At 42.2% G+C, this 26516-nt stretch overlaps 2 protein-coding genes and 1 long non-coding RNA gene across 26 annotated transcripts in view; 2 read left to right on the top strand and 1 right to left on the bottom strand.

Moving 5' to 3' along the window:
* Window positions 1-21196, top strand: part of PLEKHA8 (pleckstrin homology domain containing A8) — a 99132-nt gene extending 77936 nt beyond the window's left edge. For 4 of the 23 annotated variants that reach the window (XM_012447758.2, XM_021670135.2, XM_012447756.2 and 1 more), the window contains one exon: window positions 20895-21196. In XM_012447758.2, the coding sequence (XP_012303181.2) occupies window positions 20895-20907 (13 nt within the window). In that variant the 3' untranslated portion in view covers window positions 20908-21196. Of the gene's footprint in view, window positions 1-345; window positions 2879-5378; window positions 8032-9157; window positions 10239-15109; window positions 16128-18117 lie in introns of those variants that run through there. The other 19 variants (XM_064380501.1, XM_064380516.1, XM_064380507.1 and 16 more) reach the window with 14 other exon arrangements.
* On the bottom strand, window positions 13932-22793 carry LOC105713938 (uncharacterized). Its single transcript, XR_010344086.1, has 3 exons — window positions 22581-22793; window positions 21518-21632; window positions 13932-19325 (listed from the first exon to the last, which is right to left on the bottom strand). It is a non-coding gene; the product is annotated as an uncharacterized LOC105713938 (long non-coding RNA).
* A 489-nt stretch (window positions 22794-23282) lies between these two features.
* Window positions 23283-26516, top strand: part of MTURN (maturin, neural progenitor differentiation regulator homolog) — a 28888-nt gene continuing 25654 nt past the window's right edge. For both annotated transcript variants that reach the window (XM_064380518.1, XM_064380519.1), the window contains exon 1: window positions 23283-23470. In XM_064380518.1, coding sequence (XP_064236588.1) covers window positions 23309-23470 — 162 coding nt within the window. In that variant the 5' untranslated portion in view covers window positions 23283-23308. The remainder of the gene's footprint in view (window positions 23471-26516) is intronic.

The following is a 26516-nucleotide window of genomic DNA, read 5'->3' as shown; positions in this document are numbered from 1 at the left end:
CATTGTTCAACACCCGCCTTTGAGTGACAACATGCGGTGTTTGATTTTCTGTTCTTGTGTCAGTTTGCTGAGAATAATGGTTTCCAGATTTATCCATGTCCCTACAAAGGACACGAACTCATCATTTTTTATGGCTGCATAGTATTCCATGGTGTATATGTGCCACATTTTCCTTGTCCAGTCTATCATTGATGGGCATTTGGGTTGGTTCCAGGTCTTTGCTATTGTAAACAGGGCTGCAGTGAACATACGTGTGCATGTGTCTTTATAATAGAATGATTTATAATCCTTTGGCTATATACCCAGTAATGGGATTGCTGGGTCAAATGGTATTTCTATTTCTAGGTCCTTGAGGAATCACGACATTGTCTTCCACAATGATTGAACTAATTTACACTCCCACCAACAGTGTAAAAGTGTTCCTATTTCTCCACATCCTCTCCAGCATCTGTTGTCTCCAGATTTTTTAATGATCACCATTCTAACTGGTGTGAGATGGTACCTCAATGTGGTTTTGATTTGCATTTCTCTAATGACCAGTGTTGATGAGCATTTTTTCATATGTTTGTTGGCCTCATATATGTCTTCTTTTGAAAAGTGTCTGTTCATGTCCTCTGCCCACTTTTGAATGGGTTTTTTTTTGTTTTTCTTGTAAATCTGTTTTAGTTCTTTGTAGAGTCTGGATATCAGCCCTTTGTCAGATGGGTAGATTGCAAAAAATTTTTCCCATTCTGTTGGTTGCTGGTTCACTCTAATGATTGTTTCTTTTGTACAGAAACAATCTTGTACAGAAGCTCTGGAGTTTAATTAGACCACATTTATATATTTTGGCTTTTGTTGCCAATGCTTTTGATGTTTTAGTCATGAAGTCCTTGCCTATGCCTATGCCCTGAATGGTTTTGCCTAGGTTTTCTTCTAGGGTTTTTATGGTGTTAGGTCTTATGTTTAAGTCTCCATCTGGAGTTAATTTTAGTGTAAGGTGTCAGGAAGGGGTCCAGTTTCTGCTTTCTGCACATGGCTAGCCTGTTTTCCCAACACCATTTATTAAACAGGGAATCTTTTCCCCATTGCTTGTTTTTGTCAGGTTTGTCAAAGATCGATGGTTGTAGATGTGTGGCGTTGCCTCCGAGGCCTCTGTTCTGTTCCATTGGTCTATATCTCTGTTTTGGTACCAGTACCATGCTGTTTTGATTACTGTAGCCTTGTACTATAGTTTGAAGTCAGGTAGCGTGATGCCTCCAGCTTTGTTCTTTTTGCTTAGGATTGTCGTGGCTATGTGGGCTCACTTTTGGTTCCATATGAAGTTTAAGGTGTTTTTTCCAGTTCTGTGAAGAGGGTCATAGGTAGCTTGATGGGGATAGTGTTGAAGCTGTAAATTACTTTAGGCAGTATGGCCATTTTCACAATATTGATTCTTCCTAACCATGAGCATGGAATGTTTTTCCATCTGTTTCTTTCACCTGAGCCTCCCAAGTAGCTGGGACTACAAGTGTGCACCACCATGCCTGGCTAATTTTTAAACTTTATGTAGAGATGGGTCTCACTTTGTTGCCCAGGTTAATCTCAAACTCCTGGGCTCAAGCAATTATTCAAATTTCACCAGTTTTTTCATTAATGTCCTTTTTCTGTTTCAGGATCCAATATAAGATACCACATTGCATTTAATGTCATCCTATTTAATTTTTTAAAACTCAATTTTATTGAGAAAAATTAACATATCATAAAATTTACCCACTTAGAGGATATAATTCATTGGTTTTCATTATATTTACAAAATTGTGTAGTCCTTACCATAATCTAAGTTTAGAACATTTTCATTACCCCCAAAAGAAACCCTGTGGTCATTAAGCAGTCACTCCCCATTCCTCCCTCCTCCAGCCCTGGGCAACTAATCTTTCTATCTCTATAGATTTTCTGTTCTGGACTTTTCATATAAATGGAATCATGCAATGTGTGGTGTTTTATGTCTGGCTACTTTCACTTAGCATGTTTTTCAGATTCATCCATAGTGTAGTATTTATCAGTACTTCATTCCTTTATATTGTTGGATAGTATTCCATTGTATAGGTACATGGCATTGTGTTTATCCATTCACCAATTAATGAGCATTTGGATTGTTTCCATTTGGGAATTATTATCAATAATGTTGCTAGAATCTTTGTGTAGCAGTCATCATGTGGATATATGTTTTCATTTCTCTTGGGTATGTACCTAGGAGCACAATTGCTTGGTCTATGGTAACTGTGTTTAACATTTTGAGGAACTGCTGAGGTGTTTTCAAAAGTGGTTATACCATTTTACAGTCCACTAGCAATATGTAAGGGATTCAGTTTTTCCACATCTTCATCAACACTTTTGTTTTCAATATAGCCATCTTAGTGAGTGTGAAGTAGATAGCTCATCATGGTTTTGATTTGTGTTTTTCTTATGACTAATGATGTTGAACATCATTTCATGTGCTTATTAGCAATTTGTATATCTTCTTTAAATAAATGTCTATTCAAAATCTTTGCCCAGCTTTTAATTGTATTGTTTTCTTATTTTGAGGTTTTGTGGGTTTTTTTTGTTTGTTTTTGAGACAGAATCTTGCTCTGTTGCCCAGGCTGGAGTGCAGTGGTGTGATCTTGGCTCGTTGCAACCTCTGCATCCTGGGCTCAAGCAGTTCTCCTGCCTCAGCCTCCCCAGTAGCTGGGATTACAGGCACGCACCACCATGCCCAGCTAATTTTTGTATTTTTAGTAGTGACAGGGTTTCACCACGTTTGGCCAGGCTGGTCCTGTACGCCTAACCTCAGGTGATCCACCCACTTCAGCCTCCCAAAGTGCTGGGATTGCAAGCATGAGCCACCATGCATGGACCTTATTTTGAGTTTTAAAAGTTCTTTATATATATATTCTGGATGCAAAGTCCGTTTTCAGATATATGATTTTCAAGTATTTTCAAATATTTGAAAATGTTTCTCAAAAATAAATTGACTATTAATGTAGCAGTTTATTATTGACACATTATCTTGATTTCTGTAACTTTGTAACAAGTTTTGAAATAAGAAAATGTAACTCTTCCAACCGTGTTTTTTTCTAGATTGTTTTGCCTATTCCATGTCATCTTATTTTAAATTTTTTCCATTTAACCACTTTTAGTTTTGGGATTTTTTTATTGTTTCTTAGTTTTCTATTTCATTCATTTCTGTTTTTATTTTTATAATTTCCTAGTTTCTACATTCTTGGGTTTTCATGTTTGTTTTATAACTGTAAAAATGAACATTTATTTTATTACCTTCAGGACTTTTTTTTTTTTCGAGACAGGGTCTTGTTCTGCCATTCAGGCTGGAGTAGCGTGGCATTGTCATTGCTCACTGCAACCTCTGCCTCTCAGGCTCAAGCAATCCTCCCACCTCAGCCTACCAAGTAACTGGGACTACAGGTGCACGCCACCACACCTAGCTAATTTTGTCTGGAATGATACATTTCTCAGAAGTACCCCTGTAGTTAAGCAACAAATGGCTGTGTTTAAGTATATCTATATTTTAAATCCATGAATTTAAAAATAGATTCTCAGATATAAGACATAAAAAGTCAACCATATGCTGTTCACAATAGGCATGCTTAAAATCTAATGATTTGGAAAGACTAAAAATAATGAAATGGTAAAATAATTACCAGGTAAATATTAATTTTTAAAATTGATAGCATAGAATTTAATAGCCACAACAGAGGCCAGAACACAGTGTAATTATGTTGATATTAGACAAAAAAGATTTAAAAGTATTTAGGGATAAAGAAAGTGCAAAATGAAAACATGAACAATTCACTAGGAATATTCAGCAGTTCTGAGTTTCTGTGCAACAACTAACAGCATAATTGACAGAAAGAGATGAAAAAAATGAACAAGTTCACAGTCAGTGTGAGGTAGACAAAAATAGAATAAGAAAGGTTTAAACAAGACAATTTTCACGACTCAGCATATACCAAAAAAAGTCAAGATTTTCTGACCACAATGTACTACAATTTGCAATTAGTTAACAAAAAGTTAGCTCCTTAAAAAAAAAAAAACTTTAAAAAAACACTTCCAAAGTATTTACATGTCAAAAAAGAAATCACAAATAAAATGAGTACATACTTAGCACTAAAAGAGTGTGACTACAATGCATAATAAAATCTGAGGGGTATAGCTAAAGCAGAACTTGAGTCATTTGTGGATTTAACTGCACACATTAAAAAAGAAAGAAGTGGCCAGGAGGATAGCTTGAGGCTGGGAGGCAGAGGTTGCAGTGAGCTGTGATCATGCCACTGCACTCTAGCCTGGGTGACAGACCCAGACCTTGTCTGAAAAAAAAAAAAAAAAGTCCATTCTCTATAAATTGTACAAAAATTAGTCCGGTGTGGTGGCATGTACCTGTAGTCCTAGCTATTTGGGAGGCTGAGGTGGGAGGATCTCTTGAGCCCAGGAGTTCAAGGCTGAGCTGTGATAGACCACTGCACTCCACTTGGGGCAACAGAGTGTGAAAACATCAACATCATCATCATCATCATTCATCACTATTAGGAGTAGGAGTAGTATCTTCTACTAGTGTTTTCAGTGGTTGCTCAGGTTTACTCACGTTTGCTATTTTTTTGAAGATCATTAGTTTTTGCTTTCTGCATCTTTCTTCTGGTTTTGATTTTCTCCTTCCGGAAATAAAATATTCCCATAGTAATATTTTCTGGAAGGGTCTATGGATGGCAAACTCAGTCTTTGCCTAAAAATGTCTTTTTTCTGCCTCACTTTTGAATTCTAGTTTAGCTAGTTATAAAATTCTAGCTTGTCGATTATTTTCCCTTTATATTTTGAAGATATTTTTCTGCTGTCTTCTGACCTCTGACTGTTGAGTATTGTGCTGTCGACTTAATTTTTGCTTCTTTATAAGTAGTCTGTCCTTTATCTCTGGTTGCATTTAGGATCTTCACTTTGTTTTGTGGTCTGCAGTTTTCTTGTTATGTCTACTATAGATTTATTTCCATTTCTTATCCTTGGACTCAGTGCATGCTTTTACTCTGCAGATTCTTTTCTTACAATTCTAGAAGAGTCGTTGCTATTTTCGCTTTCAATACTACCACTTCACTATTCTCCCTATTATTGTTTCTGGAATTTCTATTAAATACATATTGAACTATCTCATTTCTTGTGCCTCATAACCTCCTTTTAACATTTTCCATCTCTTTATCATATTGCTTACACTTAGCATAATTTCCTCAGATGAGAGTTCTAATTTACTAATTCTCCCTTCAACTTATTTTTCAGCTCCCTAACTTTTTAATTTAATGGCTAGTTCTCATTTCTAGACATTCTAGTTCATTTCTGTTAAAAATATTACCTTTCTTTTTCTTTTTTTGAGACAGAGTTTCACTGTTGCTCAGGCTTGCGTGCAGGGGTACAATCTCAGCTCACTGCAACCTCTGCCTCCCAGGTTCAAGCAGTTCTCCTGCCTCAGCATCCCCAGTAGCTGAGAATCCAGGTGCACACCACCATGATCGGGTAATTTTTATATATTTAGTAGAGACAGGGTTTCGCCATGTTGGCCAGGCCTATCTCAAAGTCCTGACCACAAGTGATCCACCCATCTCAGCCTCCCAAAGTGTTGGGATTACAGGAGTGAGCCACCACACCTGCCCTACCTTTCTTTTTTTTTGTTGTTATTACAATAGTAGCTAAAACTTACTCTGTGCAAAGCATATGTGTACTCTTCTAAGCACTTTACGTACATTAACACATTTAATCCTTACAACAACCCGTTGATATAGATACCATTAGTATCCCCACTTTACAGATGAGGGACCTGAGGCATAGAAATATTAAGTGACTCACCCAAGGTCACCCAGGTGGTAGCTGATAGTAATGAGAGTTGAACCCAACACTTCAGCTTCAGTTTCTCTCCTCATAACTACCATGCAACAGTGTCTGTCATGAGGTTTGTTCTTTTCTTGGTGTTTTAAATACATCTTTTAGGGCTTTAATAATTTTAAACATGTTTATTTTACATTTCCTTTCCAATTGTCATTCTATGATATGAAGTTGTAGAGAATCTTTTAGTGCTATTTATTGTGTCTGCTGACCCTTAAGGAGGATTTTGTCCTCCTGCATTTCATAATTTGTGTTTGTGAGTTTATCTTTAGAGAAGCCTGTTTTTCTGTGAGAATCCGTGTGGCCTCAGTTGTAGATGTGTCCCTCAAGAGCAGTTTTGCATTTGCCACAGAAAGAGTACCACACCTGGACCTCTTTTTTGGCTGTTTATAATTCTGGAGGGCATTTATCATCATGGTTCCTGGACCATCTGCAAATTTGAACCTCCAAATTTGAGGTAGAAACAGACTCTGAGAATTCATTTCTCAAAGGACATTTTTTCCCATCCAGACAGAGGCATATAAATTCTTTTTTGTCTTTCTGTGCCAGTGAATTGATGGTTTTCCTAATCTGCTCTTTTCAGTGTGGGTGTAGCCTTTTAAAAACTGCTGCAGTTTAACTAACCCCAGCTGTGGCAACATCCCACATCCTTACCACTCACTTCCCTCTTTGTTACTGACACACCTGGAGACTTCCTTTCTCTCTTGCCAGTTCATTCATGCATTTAAAATAATTTTTGCTGTATTTTGTCAAGCATTTTAAGGCAGTATGGCAGGAGAGTTGTCAGACTGTTTTCCCATACCTTCTTTTAAGAAAAGTAGGAGTCTCATTCTACCCATTAAAAAAAGTATGATGTTAATTATTTTCTCTTGGTAAGAGTAATAAAAAATTGGGGACATGCATGGAAGTGTTGGGAAGAAAATGCAAACTACCCATTGTACCACTCCCTAAAAATGGCCATGATTTATGTGTTTTCTCCTTTTTGTCTTTAGATATACATACATATATATGTGTTTGTGTATATATGTGTACTATATAACTGGATTCATGTGTGAACAACTGTTTATGTGTGCCATTTTTCACCCAGTAGTATGTTGTATTTTTCTTACATCATTAAAAAACAAACAACTGAAGAAAAACTTCTGTCTTAGAAGCTTAAGGATAAATGCGGGGCATCTTCCTGCATATATTTGATTGGCTGTTCTGCTAATCTACTCTTCTGCTCCTAGCAACCTAGAAATTAAAAAGGGAATAGCTACACTAAGAGCCCTAGAATCCTAATTAATGTTGTGCCGCTGATAGATGCCTTACATTTAAAGCAAGATCATGTTGTTTCTCTCCCACAGAAATGATTTTCATTGACTACTGTGAATAACTTCATATTTCCGGTCTCCAATTTGCTGCAACTAAATCTTAGCTACTCCCCCATTCTAGCTTTCTTGTTGAAAATTGCTCTCTGAGCAAAGCCTGGAATGTCTGAAGTCATTCCCCAACACAGTTGCTAGAGATGGGCTGTGAAATAACAGAATTTAGCAGCAAGTCTCTCCACAGGCCATGTATAAAAAGGATCTGAATCCAGGCTGGGAATGACAAGTATGCAAGAAGGAATGGCATTCCCCTGCCCGCTTTCCAAAAGCAGTTTGGCTTCAGGAGAGTGGGCGTGTATTTCACTTGGTCTTGCAAATGTAGGTCTAACTTTGTCACCGCCTTTCCGTCTGCCCTCCAGCATCTGTGCCCAGTTGACGTAATGGCTGTGGAAGGCAGATTGAACATTACTAAGGAGACAATCTGGAAATTGCGAGAGGCAGGCAAGGTCAAGGATGGAAAGCATTCTTTGGAGACTGGGGTTCTCAGCTCACAATAATTGAGAAATTAACTCAAACTCATGCCATACAATGAAATTATATGTATGTGTGCATTTCCTAGAAGTTACCCCATGGCCCTTCCCAGTTAAGTTAGCACTATGCCATGTCTTGGCCAAATGAATTTGAGTTCCAAGTTAGGTTCCTAAGACTAAAATTAGTTCCAAGTTAGTTTCTTAAAATTGGTAGTAGAAATCATAGCCTTGAAATATAGTTTATTAAAAATTAAATTTAGGGCCAGGCACGATGGTTCCTGCCTGTAAATCCAGCACTTGGGTAGGCTGAGGTGGGAGGACTGCTTTAGCTCAGGAATTTTTTTTTATTTTTTTTTATTTTTTTTATTTTTTGAGACGGAGTTTCGCTCTTGTTACCCAGGCTGGAGTGCAATGGCGCGATCTCGGCTCACTGCAACCTCTGCCTCCTGGGTTCAGGCAATTCTCCTGCCTCAGCCTCCTGTGTAGCTGGGATTACAGGCACGCGCCACCATGCCCAGCTAGTTTTTTGTATTAGTAGAGACGGGGTTTCACCATGTTGACCAGGATGGTCTCGATCTCTTGACCTCATGATCCACCCGCCTCGGCCTCCCAAAGTGCTGGGATTACAGGCTTGAGCCACCGCACCCGGCCTAGCTCAGGAATTTGAGACCAGCCTGGGCAACACAGTGAGACCTCATTTTCACTAAAATAAATTAGCCAGGCGTGGTGGCACATACCTGTAATCCCAGCTTCTCAGGAGGCTGAGGCAAGAGGGTCATTTGAGCCCAGGAGTTTGAGGCTGCAGTGAGCCATGATCATTCCACTGCACTCCAGCCTGTGTGACAGAGCAAGACCCCCTCTCCAGAAAAATATTAAATTTAAAATCTTTAAGAAACAACGCTTTTGATTTACAACTGCCAGAATTATGAGAAAAAGAATTTTAAGTTTCAGAATTTTAGTGTATACAATAGAAAATGAAAGCACAAAGCTTATGTTGTCAACAAGATATTAGAAACAGATTAGAAGAATAACTGGACAACTCTACTTCCTGTAGATTAAAGGTGGCCAAGACTTTATTCATATTTTTATTTTTTAACAAATTAAAAAACGGAGATGTCATTTCTAAAAGGGACACACAAATGTCTGATGGTGGCCCAGGAGGGCTGTCACTTAGAATCAGGCAGGTGCAGAGTGGCCTGCAGAACATGATGACCTAGCATGAGATGGGACGCATCACATCTGGGTGACGCCTCTCTCCAGGGGATCTGCCTGGACTAAATACCTCTCCTGGGCCAGGATGCCCAGCAAGCCCTGAGATGCCTTCTGAAGAGAAGGAAGTATGTGAGAGTATCCTGAGTTGAGTGAGACCTAAAATACCTGAGAAAACCCTGAAATGACTGAGTCTATCTGGAGCTTACTTGATTGTTTCTTGGTCATCAGGTAAAACGAGGTCTCAAAAGAGAAATGAAATGTGTTACAAGAAAATAAAGTCAATTGCATGCCTATTTGAGTTTGTGGCCCGTGAAAATCTTGCCCACCAAACCATGAGAAGCAACATGTGGGGCCTTTTGATAACTCTGCAGGTAGGTGGGCATCTCATAGAATCCAAGGGGAAAGGCATGGGCTGGGCTGAGAAAGAACCAGGAGCTGGAAAGCCACTGGGATCTTTTCTCAGCCCATGGCTGCTTCTTACTGCATATCTGTTTCTGTCTTCTCTCTCTGAGGCCCATCTTTCTCCATGTCTCCCATCTGACAGAATATAGTAGCATTGATGCCTAAGTTATGTGATATAGTTTTAGCCATATGCAGATTACACCTTTCTGTATCTTGGCCTCATTCCCAAATTCTCTTTTTTTTTTTTGAGACAGAGTTTCACTCTTGTTGCCCACGCTGGAGTGCAATGGCGCGATCTCAGCTCACTGCAACCTCTGCCACCCGGTTAAAGCAATTCTGCTACCTCAGCCTCCCGAGTAGCTGGGATTACAGGCACGTGCCACCACGCCTGGCTAATTTTGTATTTTTAGTAGAGATGGGGTTTCTCCATGTTTGTCAGGCTGGTCTCGAACTCCTGACCTCAGGTGATCCACTTGCCCCAGCCTCCCAAAGTACTGGGATTACAGGCGTGAGCCACTGCGCCCAGCCTCATTCTCAAATTCTTGGACAAGAATCTGATTGGCCCACTTTAGTCCCATGTCTGTCTCCCTCCATTCAATCAATGGTGGCCTGAGGGGCACTGGCCCATGGGACAGACATGAGTGCTATGGGTTCATCACTTCAAGTTCGGGGACAGTCCCCAGGGAATTGGAAATGGCTGTGAGCTGGGAGAACACCCCAAAAGATGATGACTTCTCAGTTACTGTGGAACCTGTGGAAAAAATGCCTCACTTTTCCCATCTACAAAATAGAAGGAATAATATCTGTAATATTCCTATTTTTAAGTGAAGGCAAAGGGAATTAACATGTATTGACTTCTCTCCATATAGGAAGTTAACCAATTTAACTTAGCACATCTTGAAAACAACCCTAAGAAGTGGGCATTTTAATTTCCATCTTTATAGATAAGGAAATTGATGCATGCGGAGGTTAAATCTCATAGCTAGTACGTGGCAGAGCTCAGATCTAAACCCAGACAGAGCCCATGCTACAGCCTGGGGAAGCAGCTGTTACTAAGATTGAGATAATGTCTCAAAGCCATGCATTACATTCTCAGCTCTTAAGAAACTGCCGAGGACGGTATCTTACATGTAGTAAATGCTCAGAATTGGAAGTCTCATTAATAAGAGCACCCGCCCGTCAATTGCAGCAGAAGTCTTATCATCACAGAGTGTTTTACTCACATTAATCCACCAAACACCTCTGGGAAGTGGGCACCCATCTCCTCTGGAGAGGTTCCTGCCAAGACACATTTTATTACAATGAAAAGGGAGATGAAAACAGCAGCTTATACCTGTTTTAACGGTAATTGACCTTCAGCCACCATTTTGCTGCAATGGATTAGAGAACTTCTAAAGCTTCCATCCTGCTTCATGTTGAGGTGTGAATTTATCACCTTAGGAGCCTGTCCTCACAGTCTTTCGGATGTATTTATGTGCTCTGATCTTCTGGCCTCCTGATGCTAAATATAACTCTTTTTTACTGGTACTGATCTGATATACCAAACTCAGGCTCTCTTTGTGATTGCTTGCTGAATGAGAGATTCGTTAACACCTACTATATTCTCAGCTTTGAGAATAGTAAACCTCTAAGATACAATGCAAGCCTCTGAGAGCAAACAGTCTTCTCTGTGCTATCAAACAGCTAAGAACTTGGTCATTAGGGAAATGCAAATCAAAGCCACAATAAGATACCTCTTCATACTCAGTAGTATGGCTATAATACTAATAATTAAAAACAAAACAAAAGAAAAAAACAGAAAATAACATGTTGGCAGGTGTTAAAAGAAAAAACTTTAGACAACAGAGTTTAACTGAGTAAAGAACAATTTGAGAATGGGGCAGCCTCTAGAATCAGGGCTTCTACATGGTCAGCTAACATTTACAGATAAAAAAGGAAAGTAACATACAAAAAGCGGAAGTGAGATACAGAAACAGCTGGATTGGTTACAGCTGAGCGTTCGCTTTATTTGAATACGGTTTGGACAGTTGGCTGCCTGTGATTGGCCAAACTAAGCCCTGTAAAGAAAATCAGTATGCCTATGATTGGTTGGAATTCTGTGATTGGTGCAAGTGTAGCTTACAACAGTCTGTTTACACATCCAGTTAGGTTGTAATTTAGCCAGTTAGGTTTTAGTTACACCTTTAGGCTGAACTTAAATATGTAAGGAGGCAGGTTCACGCTAAACTAAATTTAACATGCTGATGTGGAGAAATTGGAAAAAACACAACTAAGAACCCACTTTAAAGTCACCAGTCAGGTCTAGCTTGGATGAAATTAATGCATGTTCACTTGAGAGTATCAGTTGAAACTTCCTATTATTCAGATCGGTTTGATTGGTGGCCAACTTGCTTTGGTTAAAGATAATAGGATTAAGGCCGGCTCACACCTGTAATCCCAGCACCTTGGGAGGCCAAGGCGGGTGGATCACGAGGTCAGGAGATTGAGACCATCCTGGCCAACATGGTGAAACCCCGTCTCTACTAAAAATGCAAAAAAATTAGCTGGGCATAGTGGCGCACGCTTGTAGTCCCAGCTACTCAGGAGGCTGAGGCAGGAGAATTGCTTGAACCCAGGAGGCGGAGATTGCAGTGAACCGAGATTGCGCTACTGCACTCCAGTCTAGGCGACAGTGCGAGACTTCATCTCACACACAGAAAAGAGATAATAGGATCAAATAGGTGACTTCAAACACCGTAAGTAGGTTTTTGATCAGCTTCTCTGATCATCCAAACTGGGACAATTATTTCCAAGACAAATGCTAAAACAGAAAGGACACTGGGACAGAAGGCCAACCCATGGTTGCCTTTGCTGGAGGAGCACCAGTAACATATTGACAACCAGAGAACTGACTTTTTTCTTTACCAAATCAATCATGGTACGTTTTCCGATTAATCTATTTAACCTGTGGGAAAAATGTAACGATGGCCCAATGGTAGAACCAAGGGATACATACTGTAATTTACTAGGAAGCAGCGGTGGCAGGGTTCAACATGAAAAAATAGATATCTTTTTCTCTTTTTCAGGTCTGCCTCTTCTTTGACCCATACATGGGAGGGCCATTTTCTTCCATGGGAGGTTGGTCAGAAAGTGGCAGCTCAGGGTAGATGTCAGAAAGGCAGTGGTCAGAAACAGACCCCGAGAGGGATTTGGGCCACAGTGGTAAGAGAGGAGTGGCCAAAAGGATGAAGAACTTACAGTTTTTTGGCCAAGCACAATGGTTCATGCCTGTAATCCTAGCACTTTGGGAGGCTGAAGTGGGAGGATCACTTGAGGTCAGGAGTTCGAGACCAGCCTGGCCAACATGGTGAAACTCCGTCTCTACTAAAAATACAAAAATTAGCCGGGTGTGGTGGCAGGAGCCTGTAATCCCAGCTACTCCCGAGGCTAAGGCAGGAGAATCACCTGAACCTGGGAGGTGGAGGTTGCAGTGAGCAGAGATTGCGCCACTACGCTCCAGCCTGCGTGACAGAGCAAGACCCTGTCTCAAAAAAAATAAAAAGAAAAAGAACTTATAATTTATTGATTTCCTTTCCTTTACAAAGAAAAAGGTTGGCTGGCTTCATGCATGACTTTTAATCTTTGTATCTCTGCGCAGAGGCACATTTTGGAGAGGATGCTGTTCAAATTTCTAAATCAATAAATAAGCAGGGTCAAAGATCCAAAACTAGCAAATTGCTATTTCCAGGAAAGATGCTGGCTTTGTCAATGTGGTTCTGTCCTGCACATACCAGGGTGTTCACACTTTTCCTGCCCAGGCCTAGAGTTGCTTGGAGCTATTCATTCTATAGAAGTTCTATCCAACTATCTTGGTATGTTTGCCACAAAGAACTTTTGAGGAGGACTGAACTAGGTGAACCTTAGAGACCTATAAAGGAAAGTAATATGCCTAGATTTTTATATGTGCATATAAAGCACTGTAAGAGCTATGACTAAAGAAATGAGAGTGTCAGTGTGAAACTTTTTGTGATTCTGCCTGGGCGTCCATCAGATGGCCTTTCTTTTAAGAGGTAGAATCAGAACACATTGGCTTAGAAGCTGCTGTAGAAAACTGGCCCATCTGGCTATTCTAATTGTTTCAGAAAAGAAATACCACTGTATCTATATATGGATCTCTTGGTGTCCTCACTGCCAAATATGCATAGATCACACAAGACCGTAAAACCGTTACCTATGTTACGCTTTTGGCTACACTTTCCACTGGGCTTTTTGCCCCCACTTTCTTAAATAAGGTTATTATGACTCACATTCAGCTTCCTATATTCTATGAATTCACCCCCTTCTGAGAAGTTGTTTTTTAAAAATCATGGTTGTCTAAAAGCCTTATAGTTGTAAATTTCTCTTTTCCTTATGGTAATACCTTCCTTGTATGTATAGAAAAACTACCGCAACACCACTGTTGAAATAGATACCTTTTATAATGTCTTCCCAGCTTAGTACCCCCTTCCATTGATAATATCTCCATCTCCATAAGACATAATGTTTTTGATGGATCACTCTGCTCTCCTGGTCGCGAATGGACTTCTGAGTTTGAGGTGAGCCAATCAAATTGGAGCTGGGGTTCAGTAATAGACATCCTGTTAGATGGAACGAGGGTAATGGAAACTGATGAGCAGAAGCTGCCATCATAGAAAAGCATTCTCATCCACATCCCCAGAGAAGCAGGAAAGTGGATATTTTAAGAGAAGAACAGAACTGATGAGCAAAGTAAAAGGATGGGATGATCTGGCTAGAGACAGACAAAAAGGAGGAGGGTTGGGAGAGAGAGAGAGGAAGGGACTGGCAGTAGTAGTTCCTGGTTAGTTTTCTGGTTCCTGGTTCTCAGCTGTCATGAAGCCCACTCCTGTCCTTGGGTCCTGTGAAATATTCTGGGCTTTTTTTCCCCCTAAGCTAGCTTGATGAGTTCCTGTTATTGACAACCATAAGACCATTGACTAAGACAACTAGAACCTACTTCTCCATCTTCTCATCTGTTTTGAGTCCCAGAACAGAAAAATGAACCTGGATTCTTCCTGAGTTAGTGAAATACAATTATAGACATTTGGATGTGAAATAATCTAATCCAACACATTTATTTTATCGATGAAACAGCAGTGTCCAAGGAAGTTAAATGGCTTACCCAAGGTCACAGAATTAGGGGGATGGTAGAATTAGAACGAAACCCTAGGTCATTTAAATGCCAGTCTGGCCTTCTTTCCACTAAACAAACCTGCCTTTTAATGAAAACATTCAGTATCACACTTGGTGCAGAGAAGAGCTGTTCCCTCTTCTAAATGATGTGGTAGATCTTGCAATCAAGGGATCCCCGTCCTTAAACACAGGGGTGGGTCGGGGATCCAGGCTGAGCTTTTAGAGTATCACAGACCGCTAGCATCAGTGATTGGCCCAGAGGTGGGCTTCAGCTCCAAGTAGAGCTACTTAAGGACTTTTTAGGGAGAATAATCAGGCACTTAGACAGAAAGAGAGAATGTGGAAGTCTCGTTTTTGAGTTCTGAGACATCAAGGATAACATGAGCTTAGAGCTGCTACGGGTTGTCTTTTCAGCACAAGAAGACAGCCTGCTGAAGAACAGAGCCAGCATAGAGGAAAACAGAACAAAGAGATGGAGAGAGACAGATAACCAATAACTTATTGGGCACCTAGATTTAGCCATGCCTGAAGTTATCTAATTCCTGAACTTCTCAATTACCTGACCCAGTGCATTTTCTTTTCTGTTTTTTTTTTTTAATTGCATTTTAGGTTTTGGGGTACATGTGAAGAACATGCAAGATTGTTGCATAGGTGCGCATTTTCTTTTCTAGTTAAGTAGTTTGAGGTGACGTTCTAGTATATGCAACCAGGTAAGGTATAATACCAAAACATCGATTGCTAATCCTACTTTATACATTTTTGCTTCTTATTTTTATATGCTACAGAGAGGCTATATCTTTGGGTCATTATAAACAGATGTCAGTTATTTTGGTTAAAATGTATTTAATATGCATTATTAAGACTAAACTAGGAACAGCAGTTACAAAGAAATACAACTGTGTGTGTGCTTTTGTTTTCCAAGGAAGAAGAGTAATTTTGTCCTCAAGCAGTAGATGGGCTGTTTTTTGTTTGTTTCTGACCCCTTTTACACTTTTAGGACGTATTGAGGACCCCAAAGAATTTCTGCTATGTGGTTTATGACTATCAATATTTACTGTATTAAAAATAGAAACAAAATCTTTAAGATATTTAGTGATTCATTTGAAGACACTAATGATGAATGCATGTTAATACAAATAACATCTTACTATTTTTATAAAATTAGTTTTGACCCCTGAGATCTGTTCAAAAGAAAAATGTCAGTTTGTGTGGGATAGGAAAGAGCAAAATGTAGGCTAAACTTGGAAAGTGAATTTTATTTGCCTTCGTTTATAACACTTGAGTCGAAAAGGAGCTCCATAATCTGTTGAAATCTTAGCAAAGTTTGCCTAATTTTGGTAAGCCTTTTTTGTTGGTTTACTGATTAATGCCTTCGCCGACAATGTAAAAGGTCATTTATTACTTGCTGCGTAATCTGCCTGGATAGCAAAGGTTCCAGGTCTCACCAGAATAATTTCCTGTGCTTTCTCTTGACCTTACTAGATCCTCGACTATTTAGGAAGAAAAAGTACAAAAGGTTTTCACTTAAGAAAGAGCAAAGGTTCTTTTTAATCGTATTACCTTCTATGTTTATTTCAAAGTGCTTTATTGTGACTCAAATAAGTAATAAAGTATTGTTTCTAAGGCACCCATGATCCTATCTTAAGCATTCAAATATCTTAAGTTTTTGTTTTTTTTAAAATTTTTGTTCTCCCAAGAAATTAGATCTTAAATTGAGGGAAAAATATAATAAATCTAGAATTTTTTTTCGCCATTCTTTAATCATAATTTTTTTTTTTACCTTTTTTGTGGTAGTAAAGTATATGGAACACGAAATTTACCATTTTCCCTGTTTTTAAGTGTACAGAAAATTAGCATCTCTTTTACACCTAAAATACCTTTGAGATTTCCCAGTGGGTCCCTTGAAAATCACAAACTTGTTTCTTTCACCACATAAAAAGATAAGGGCTGGGTTTCTTTGATGTGTTACTATTGTAGGGTTTGCATGAGAAGAGTTATCAAACCAGAAGAGGTACTTAGTCTTCCCTAGGTTAAATTTGTATAGATAAAATATTGTTAATGTAACTATTTCAGAAATGGTATCAGATGGTCCCCAACTTACAAGGGTTTGACTTATGATTTTTCAACTGGGTTTACTGGGGTAGCAAATGCATTTTTGACTTCTGACAATTTTTACTTACCATGAGTTTATTGGGATTTAACCCCATGGGAAGCCAAGGAGCATCTGGACTTTAGAGGAAAACCCTGGAGATTTATCAATGCCCTAGCTGCCCATGATTTATTTTTACCCTCAAGGAAACTACTGATGAAACTCTTATGAAATTGGTTTGTTGTGTTTTCTTGTATTTATTAGAGTCCTGACAATGCTTTGCCTAATGATATTAGATGACAGTATAGTGTTCTCAATCTTAATTTCAGTAATTATTTAAAATGTCCCCTTAGCCTGGCCAGAGTCTTATATTTTTAATTGGAAATTACTATTTCCTAGGCTAGTTGTTTTCAAGGGGGTACACATCAGACTTAACTATGGAGTTTTCTAAAAAACAAAATGCCTGTGCCTTACTGCTCAATCTCTTTACTTCATATTTTTGGCATATTATATCTCATAATTATATCTCAATTTATTTTTCTCTATAAAAATTGTGTTCCTCCATTTTTATAAATCATATTTTTTGAATGCAAACTTAATTATTATCCTTAGAGACAATTTGCCTACTTTTTTTCTTTTTTGGAATGGCTTTATTATTTTTGTTTGGCATGCCACAGAAGAAACCACATTTCTTCACTGGTTGCATTATAATTATGTACCCTTATCTGACCTGTTACATTTGAGGGTTACCAGTTATAAATTAACCACGGCCACTCTACGTCTCTGCCATCTACAGATTGTTTTTTGTTTTGTTTTGTTTTGTTTTGACTCTGAGGCTCGTGTGAAGGCCCTGCTATAAGCTACAGGCCAGATTTTGTGCCTTCAACCAAGAAAGACAGTCTCAGAGCTTCATGGAGAAGGACCGTATTGGGTACTTCAAACTGCTGACACTTTAAACCATAGACTCTTGGGTATAGCTTTCTGAGCTGATATCTCTTAGATAACTCTAAGCTCAGATGAGTAAATTCAGTCAAGATCTCTAGGACTCTTTTTAGTCTGGAGAACTGCTAACCCAAGATCTTCAGAACAAGAGTTACATAAGACTAAATGAACTGATGAGGGAAATTTTGTTGTGGTTTTTAAAAAAGTATTGTTGATTTTGTTTCAATATCCTATAGTCATGCACACTCACCATTTGGGGCAGGCTGGAGTAACGCACTCTGTGACGTCATCCAGATCACCGAATCTTAGTAAATGGATGTGTCATAAGAGATAAGAGTGCCATAGAATCACAGCAGCTTCTGGCTTAGTAAATTTCCTGGATACACACCTTTTCCTAGAGGAAATCCCACATCTTCGTAGGAGATCTGGTATAATGCTCTTGGGACCTCTCTCTAGAGAATGAGCTAATATCACTGGGTCCTAGTAAGCCTCAGCAAACATAATAGACAGAACTGTCATCATTATCAGAAAAGTAACAGAGAAAAATGTTAAAATAATGGTTTTGTCACCTTAAAATCTATGTTAGTCCCTTAGCAGCACCGCTGAGGTTTTGCTGAAAAGGAAGTTCTGTGCATTGGGCTTCAGTGAAGGAAGTCACTGTGAGTGTTCAGAAATAGGGAAAATGAGAAACTGTTCTAGCTGAAAATATGGACAAGGAGGACATCACTGAAGAAGACAGAATACTGAAGTGTTTAAATGAATAAAGAAGCTAAAAGCCAAATCATAAGTGAGTATTTCTGTTTCTTTGACATATATAAAAGGAAAATGTTTACCAGGTGAATGCAATCAGCTAGACATGTTTTGAAGGCAAATGTAGCCAAATCATGTAACCGCTAACTTGCTCAAATTCTACATCCAACCTTTTAGAGGAATGTCCAAAAAAGAAATAATTTTGTACAAAGGTTGGAAGATTCCGAAACAAAATTCAGAATGAATTTTCCTAGCCCCAGAGTAGGAAGGCTGAAGGAAATCCTTTTCCTGAGCTTTACTGGGCATTTGGGGCAAATCACAATGACTCGTTTATGTAAATCTTCAACTTTTGCTGATCCTCCAACTTGATTTTCTTTCAGACTCTAGTTGCAGTGATACATGAACTTTGGCACAGGCTTAACTCATGTCTGCCCTCTACTTACTCTCCCCACCCGATTGCTGCGCTCACTGTTCTGGAGCGTAGTGCAGGAAGAAGACAGCTCTCATCCTTCCTGTGTTGCTCTCCTGGGAGTTATTTCTCCAGATCCTATGATCTTTTTACCTCTCCCATCACCCCTGTGACAAATTATACACCTCTCTCCTGACCCCCATCTCCTGGGACCTAGAGTCTACAGTCCCTCTTGATACAATGAGATGACCTTGGGCTCAGCTGAAGGGTGAATGTGGAACCAGCTACACTTGCCTCTCTACCTACCTCCTCCTACCGCCTAACCACAAAGCAATGTGGATGGAGCAGATTTATCAAAGGGCAGGGCTAACTAAACAGACTTACAACATAGGAGTGAATTGAAGGTCAAATTATGTGTTAACGTCAAACTTATACTAGAATAAAAGCCATGGAGAACTTGAGAACAGAGGTAGGCAGAGGAGTCAGCATCAGCAGGACAGTCCAGGATGGCCTTTGCATTCCATCCTAGGCTCCTGATGTCCTAGCCAGTGGGGTTTGAATATGCCTCCTCTTCTTGCCAACACACATCTCCCAAAGGCAAATGGTTATTTTCAGAGACAGCAAAGTCCAGATTTCTATAAATGAACAGAAACATTTCTTAAATACACTGAAGGCGGTACAACTCTGCCTACTGGTGGGGATAAGGTTTTTTTTGTTTGTTTTGTTTTGTTTTTTGAGATAGGGTTTCCCTCTGTCACCTAGGCTGGAGTGCAGTGGTGCAATCATGGCTCACTGTAGCCTTGACCTCCAGGGCTCAAGATTCTCCCACCTCAGCCTCCCAAGTAGCTAGGACTACGGGTACATGCCACCATGCCCAGCTGATTTTTGTATTTTCAGTAGAGTCAGGTTTTCAACATGTTTCCCAGGCTGGTCTTGAACTCCTGGGCTCAGTGATCCACCTACCTTGCCTTCCCAAAGTGGTGGAATTACAGGTGTAAGCCACTGTGCCTGACTGGGGAGAAGTTTTAATTTTCCTTCTACTTCCAAACTGTGGCCAAAGGTTATGGGGACACAAGAAAGAAGGGGTATGGGAGCCCCTGGTGTTTCTTCACCTAGTGGCTGCACAAAACACCTGGCTGGAGTTCTGAAATGACCACTGCCCTGTACATGAGGCCTAAATACATCCTTACATCCTAGGATGCCTCACAGGACTCTCCCCAAGCAGGAGAGAGGCCGGGTAAAAGTTTATGATCTTCTTAGCTAAGCAACTGGTGGCTTTTCCAGTTGTTCTAAGCGAACCAAGTTTCAAACAACTTCTGCAGATGAACTTTCCAGGATGAATTTCAGCTGCTTTATGTGCACACCCTTTCCATTAGTTAGTAAAAATGACCAAAACACAACTGTTACAAGACTTTTCTCTCCAAATCTGTGGTTCTCACGTAGGGGCAATTTTGCACTCAGGGGACATTTGGCAATGTCTGGAGAATTTTTTTTTTTAATTTTTTTGTGAGATGGAGTCTCGGCTCTGTTGCCAGGCTGGAGTACAGTGGTGCAATCTCGGCTCACTGCAACCTCCGCCTCCTGGGTTCAAGCGATTCTTCTGCCTCAGCCTCCTGAGTAGCTGGGCCTACAGGTGCATGCCACCACACCCAGCTAATTTTTGTATTTTTAGTAGAGACGGGGTTTCATCATACTGGCCAGGCTGGTCTCAAACTGCTGACCTTGTGCTTCACCTGCCTCGGCCTCCCAAAGTGCTGGGATTACAGGTGTGAGCCACTGTGCCCAGCCATCTGGAGAAATTTTTGCTTGTGACATTGGAGAGAGGGGAGGGTAGAGGGAGATTCCACAGGCATCTAGTGAGTGGAGGCCAGAGAATGTGGCTAAAAATCCTGCAGTGTGCAGGATAGCCACTGACAACAAAGAATTTTTGGCTTCAAATATCAATAAGTGTTGCTGTTAAGAAATCCTACTCTAAAGACTTGGAAAAAAAGGAGATTACGTTCATCTGTGACCAATATTCCCAATCATATCACCCTCATGTCACTCCTGAATTTTACTTTAAAAATTCATTAGCTGATCTTCCTACTCATCATCCTTAAGAAGCAGATTAAGAGTAATAATGGCTTTTACTGAGTTCTTACTATGTGCTAGGTTCTGGGGTAATGACCTTACATACTTTATCTCACTGTTGTCCCTGTTTTCAGAAAAGACAACTGAGCTCCGAGAAATGAAAGAAGTTGCAGATGTACATAAAACTTAAAATGCCAGAGGGAGGAATCAATCCAGACATGGAGCGCTGAAGTTTTTGCTATTTTTCTCAATGCCTTGCTAAGGAAACCCAACAGTATCCATTTCATTGAGTAATTACTTTGTACCCAAAATTCTATTTTTCACAAGAATTTTTCATTTTCTGACAAAAACTATTTGTTAAATAAACATATCTTCATAATTGTGATCATTCATCATTTGGAGCAAATTTCACTGATACATTTTAAAACATGGATTTTTTTTTTAAAAAAAAAAAAACCTCCTTCTTTCCCAAAAAGGAAAAAAGGAATGTATTTTTTGTATTTTCGTCTCAAATGTAAGGAATTCTTCATTTTTGGAACACATATCATGCTTTAAATGGTGGAACCAGGTAAAATTGCAAGGAAGCTTATGCTATCTGGAGACACCCATATTTTTTTTTAAAGAATATTTTGTAACTTTACAACAGCCTATTGCATTTTTATATTCATATGCCTGTCTCTTTCATTGTCCGGTGTATTAGTTTTCTATTGCTGCATGAAGAATTTAAACCCGCCTAACTGCTTAAAACAACACCCACTTATTAGCCCACAGTACTGAAAGTCAGAAGTCCCAGCTCAGCCATGGTATCACTGGGTTCTCGCTCAGGTTCTCCCAAGGCTGAAATCATGGTAATAGTCAGGCTCAGTTCTTGTCTGGAAAAGACAACAAGTTTGAGAAAAAATCTACTTTTCAAGCTCATTCAGGTTGTTGGCAGAATTCAATTCCTTGCAACATTGGCCTAGGCAAATATTTTATGACAAAAGCCCAAAAGGAAATGCAACGAAAACAAGAATAGACAAATGGATCTTAATTAAACTAAAAAGCTTCTGCACAGTAAAAGAAATAATCAACAGGGTAAACAGACAACCTACAAATGAAAGAAAATACTTGCAAACTATACATCTGACAAAGGACTAATATGAAGAATCTACAAGGAACTCAAACAACTTAAGAAAAAAAAAATCCCATTAAAAAGTGGGCAAAGGACGTGAACAGATATTTCTCAAAACAGACATTGGAGCGGCCAATGAACGTATGAAAAAATGCTCAACATCCACCAATCATCAGTGAAACGCATATTAAAACCACAGTGAGATACAATTTCCCATCAGTCAGAATGGCTAAGATTAAAAAATCTAAAAACAACAGATATTGGCGAGGATGCAGAGAAAAGGAAACACATATACATGGTGCTGGGAATGCAAATTCGTGCACAGTGCCTGGTTCAGAAGACGCACTTTAAAAAGCTGGGTCAATGTTTATAATGTGTATGTGTTTGTAGTATTCAAGTCCTGCGGGCCAGGACTCTAGTGCATTTTCTGCAATCCAGTAATGCCTGTCCGGTACATGGCAGCCAGTGAGCACTCAGCAGGTGTAGTTGTTGGGCCACATACTCTTAAAATGTTCTTTATCCTCTTGACCTTTTTGGATTATGCCATGTGAATTCAAGCTGAACAATACTGAAGCCAGTCTTAGGAGGCTTATTTCTAAGAAATATTCACCCTTATGTAACGCAGATTTTTAAAAAATCACACACACCCTTCCTTGGCAAGTGAGCATTCATATTAGTGTCTGATAAATGCATTAAGGAGACACATTACCTTAAATCATCTGGAGAACAGAACTTTGATTTCTGCAAAAAGAAAAACTCCCTTTTCCTTAGATTTTCTCAGCTCCTCCACTGCTAGCACCAGACAAGGTCCAAGTTATCTGCAGTTCTGTGGCCTCCCTTGCATTTAAATCGCATTCGGGGAAACGCTTTCTGGGCTTTCTAACTCCACAGACACGCTCATCGGGTATTGGGCGCTCGCACAGCTTCCAGGTAACCCACGGAGCCGCGGATTCCAGGCCCTCGCTGTGACGTCACCGGGCTCGCAGGCCGCGGCGCGGTCTCAGGCTCCGGTGATTGGCTGGGGCCCATGACTTCACGGCCCGGGGCGGCCCCGCGCTGGCCAGGGCCCCGGGATGCTCTGGGTTCGCTTAAAAATAAAGGGGGGCGGGAGCGCCCAGGAAAATCCGGGCGCCCGCGGGGGTGCCGGCCGTCCCTCCCGCCGCCCCGCGTCCCGGCCCGGCCGCGCCAGCCCCCAGCGGCCCGCAAGGGGGCGGGGGGAGGCGGGGCGGAGGAGGAGCCGCGGGCGCGGCGCCGCGCTGTCCCCGGCCGCCGCCCGCCCCGCTCTGCACCGCATGTAAACAGTCCCCGCCGGCCCAGCCCGGCCCCGGAGGAGCCCGCGCAGGCTGAGCCGAGCGCCGCGCTGCCCGCCCGGGAGGAGGGTGCCGAGGAGCGGGAGGGCGGGCGGCGGCGGGAGGCGGCGGCGGGCGCCGGGCCGCGATGGATTTCCAGCAGCTGGCCGACGTTGCGGAGAAATGGTGCTCCAACACGCCCTTCGAGCTCATCGCTACCGAGGAGACCGAGCGCAGGATGGATTTCTACGCCGACCCCGGCGTCTCCTTTTACGTGCTGTGTCCGGACAACGGCTGCGGCGACAATTTTGTGAGTGCCTGGGGGAGGGACCGCCGGAATCGGCGGGAGTGTGGACGCCGCGGTGCGTCCCTGCGCCCGAGCTCCAGCGCGGTGGGCGGCGGTGGCCGCCGGGTGGGGGGGCGTAACCCGCGTCCAGCGTCCCGCACGCTCCGCCGGGGAAGCCCCGGGCTGGGCGAAGCGGGCTCCGCGCCCCGGGTGGGGCAGGGGGGGCGGTGGGCTTGGCGCCCAGATGATCCGGAGAGCCGGGTCGGGCTGGAGGTGTGGCATCCCCCTAAAGGCCACCCCTCTCCCCGCTGCTGCGGGCGCTGTTTCGGGAACGCCACCTCGCGGCCCGTGCGCGTGCCTGGCGTGGAGCATCCCTGGGGAGTGGGTGTCCCCAACGTCCGACCAGCCCGGGCTGGGGCGCACGGACCCTCCCGCAGGAGCCCAGTTCCGGAGCTTCCGACACCCAGGCGTCCCGTCCGGGTTAGGAATCCCACTCCCCTCCCGTGCCCAGCCCCGGCTCCTCGCATTGCCCCGCCCGGAAGAACCCTGCTCCCCGCCCTCGCGGGTTAGTCCCTGCGCTGCCTATTTGGACACAAAGCTCTGTCCACATTAGCGATGCCCGGTCTCCTGGACCTCCTTTGCGGAATTACACCTCGGATCTTAATACGCACGCGCGCCTGCGCATACACCCCAACACACTCACACACACGCGCACACTCACGCGCACACGCGGGCACGCCTCTCCCCCTGCCCCCGCACTGCCCTCGCCACCTCTCTGAGCTGCCCGCGAGGTGTGTGTGGCTCGGGCGGGGGTTCTCTCCAGCCAAGGCGGCGGCCCTGGCCCTGCAGAAGCCCGTTGGCTTTTCCAGATGACAGGGAATCCCCCCAGACCCGGCTCACACTGGGAACTGCGGTGTCCAAACCTTCCACTTTGAATCCTGCTCCCACTTGGGATCCCGGTCTGGCAGTTGAGGAAGGGGATGCGGAGGGCAGGGGAGTCGGGGTGGGAGGGGCGGAGTGGGGCGAGCCCGGCGGTCATGAAGTGTTTGTAAGGACAGGGAATAAATAATGGTCCCCAAATGTAAGATGGAGGCGGCCGTGGTCGCGGGTGACGGTGTGGTCACCGGCCTTGCGGGCGGAGGTGGGGTGGCGCGGGGCGCGGCCTGGTGCAGGCTCCTCAGGTGGAGGAGACAAAGCTGGGCCGTAGTCCCACCACCGCGCACCCTGACCACTCACGGGAAGTTCGCGAAGGAGTTGGGGAGATGGCAAGACCTCCTTTCTTGGTCCTGGAGCGGTGAAAGTTGTGCTTGCCTGGCCAATAAAGCATTCCCTCTGCCCACACACACCCCCTGAGGAGGGCAGGAATCCACCTGGGCATTCCAGAAGTGGCACTCCAGAAGAGGAAGGGCCTTGTGTGACAGCCAGATTTGAGTTCTGGCTCTGTGACTCTGCTCCAATGCCCACCCTGAGCTCAGTTTCCACATCCAAAAAAATGAGTATAATAATGCCAGCACCCAGGCGTTCATATAGGTAGTGCACCAAATAGTCCCTGACACACAGGAAGAGCCCCACATATTTGGGGTTAGAGACCTGGGGTTCCCCAGAATTTAGAGCTTGTCACATTTTTTAAAGAGACTTGGTTTTCTCACCTGTAAAATGGGGCTAATCAGAATGCCTCCAGAAGAGCCGAGTGAACTATTAATTCCTGTAAGGCCATCTTAACTGTAGGTAAAGTGAGTAAGTAAGTGTTCTATGTTATTGGAAGAAGTGGAAATCATTAAAAAGGGATTCACTCCATTGCAAAAATTTGAGAAAGCTCCTGGGATACAGTGGAAAGAGCACCAGAATCCAGCTGAGTGTAAAATGTTAGGGTTTGGTTAGGGTCCCTTACAGCTCTGGGCTTCCTTCTGCCAGCGTCCTTTCTCCCTCTTAACCGTGTGAAACAGGGCAAGAGTGGTTCTTGGTTCTGGATTTCACTGGGGAAAGCCCACACAGCCTTCCTGCTGGGACTCCCCCGGCCATACCCAAAGAAATGACTCCAAAGACAGTAAGTGGGCCAGGAAGCCAAAAGGCTGTTCTCTTGCCATGAATATGTATATCCAACCATCATTCAGAAGTATTATATTATTTATTATATTAATATAATATAATAATATTATATTATTATCAGGCTTTTCTTTTGAGGCCACCCATGTTTTAAATGTTTTCCCACCTGTGTGAGAAAAATGCTTTAAAGTGTCATCTAAACCGATAATTTAAATAGGATAGAAAGACAGAACATGGTCGGGGGGGGACAGATAATTCCTTGGATAGAATGGAACTTTCTCCCAAGGTCTGGAGGCTCTAATGGACAAGATGCCTGCCTTGGGAGTTTTCTTAAACAGACCTCTTGAATCTGTTCTAGGCCAGGTTTGTCGAGCTACTGTTTGCTTCTAGTAAGTGTCCTGCCTCAATTATTTTCTTTTTCCCAGGAAAATGTGTTAAGCATTAGACAAAATGTGAAATGAATGGAATTCCTGTTAGTTGAAGGACTAACAAATAAGAATATCTACCTAAGCATTTCTCAGTTTACAGAAGTATTTTCACATCATTCATTCATTCATTCATTCATTCATTCAACAAACACTTATTGAGGGTTTACTTTGTGCCAGGTGAGTGCTATCTAGAATACAAATAGAGTCTCTGCCTTCATGCTTCTGGGGCAATTTTTACCTGTCTAGGAGGCAATGTAGTGTGGAGATTAGGCACACAGGCTGTAGGCTCAGACTACTTGGGTTTGCACCTCAGGTCCCCATATTTGTGTGCCTTGGGAAAGTTATTTAACCCCTCTGTGCCTCTACGCCATACTTTTTTTTTTCTTTTTTTGAGAGTCTTGCTTTGTTGCCCAGGCTGGAGTGCAGTGGTGCAATATCGGCTCACTGCAACCTCCGCCTCCCAGGTTCAAGTAATTCTTGTGCCTCAGCCTCCCCAGTAGCTGGGATTAAAGGCGTCACCACCATGCCCAGCTAATTTTCCTATTTTTAGTAGAGACAGGGTTGGTTATGTTGCCTAGGCTGGTCTCGAACTCCTG

The sequence above is a fragment of the Aotus nancymaae genome, unplaced genomic scaffold (genome assembly GCF_030222135.1).
Source record: "Aotus nancymaae isolate 86718 unplaced genomic scaffold, 86718_ANA_hifiasm-v0.15.2.pri h1tg000025l, whole genome shotgun sequence".
Classification (NCBI taxonomy): domain Eukaryota; kingdom Metazoa; phylum Chordata; class Mammalia; order Primates; family Aotidae; genus Aotus; species Aotus nancymaae.
Note: the sequence above shows the minus strand (reverse complement) of the source record. Positions and strands in the feature narration are given on the sequence as shown.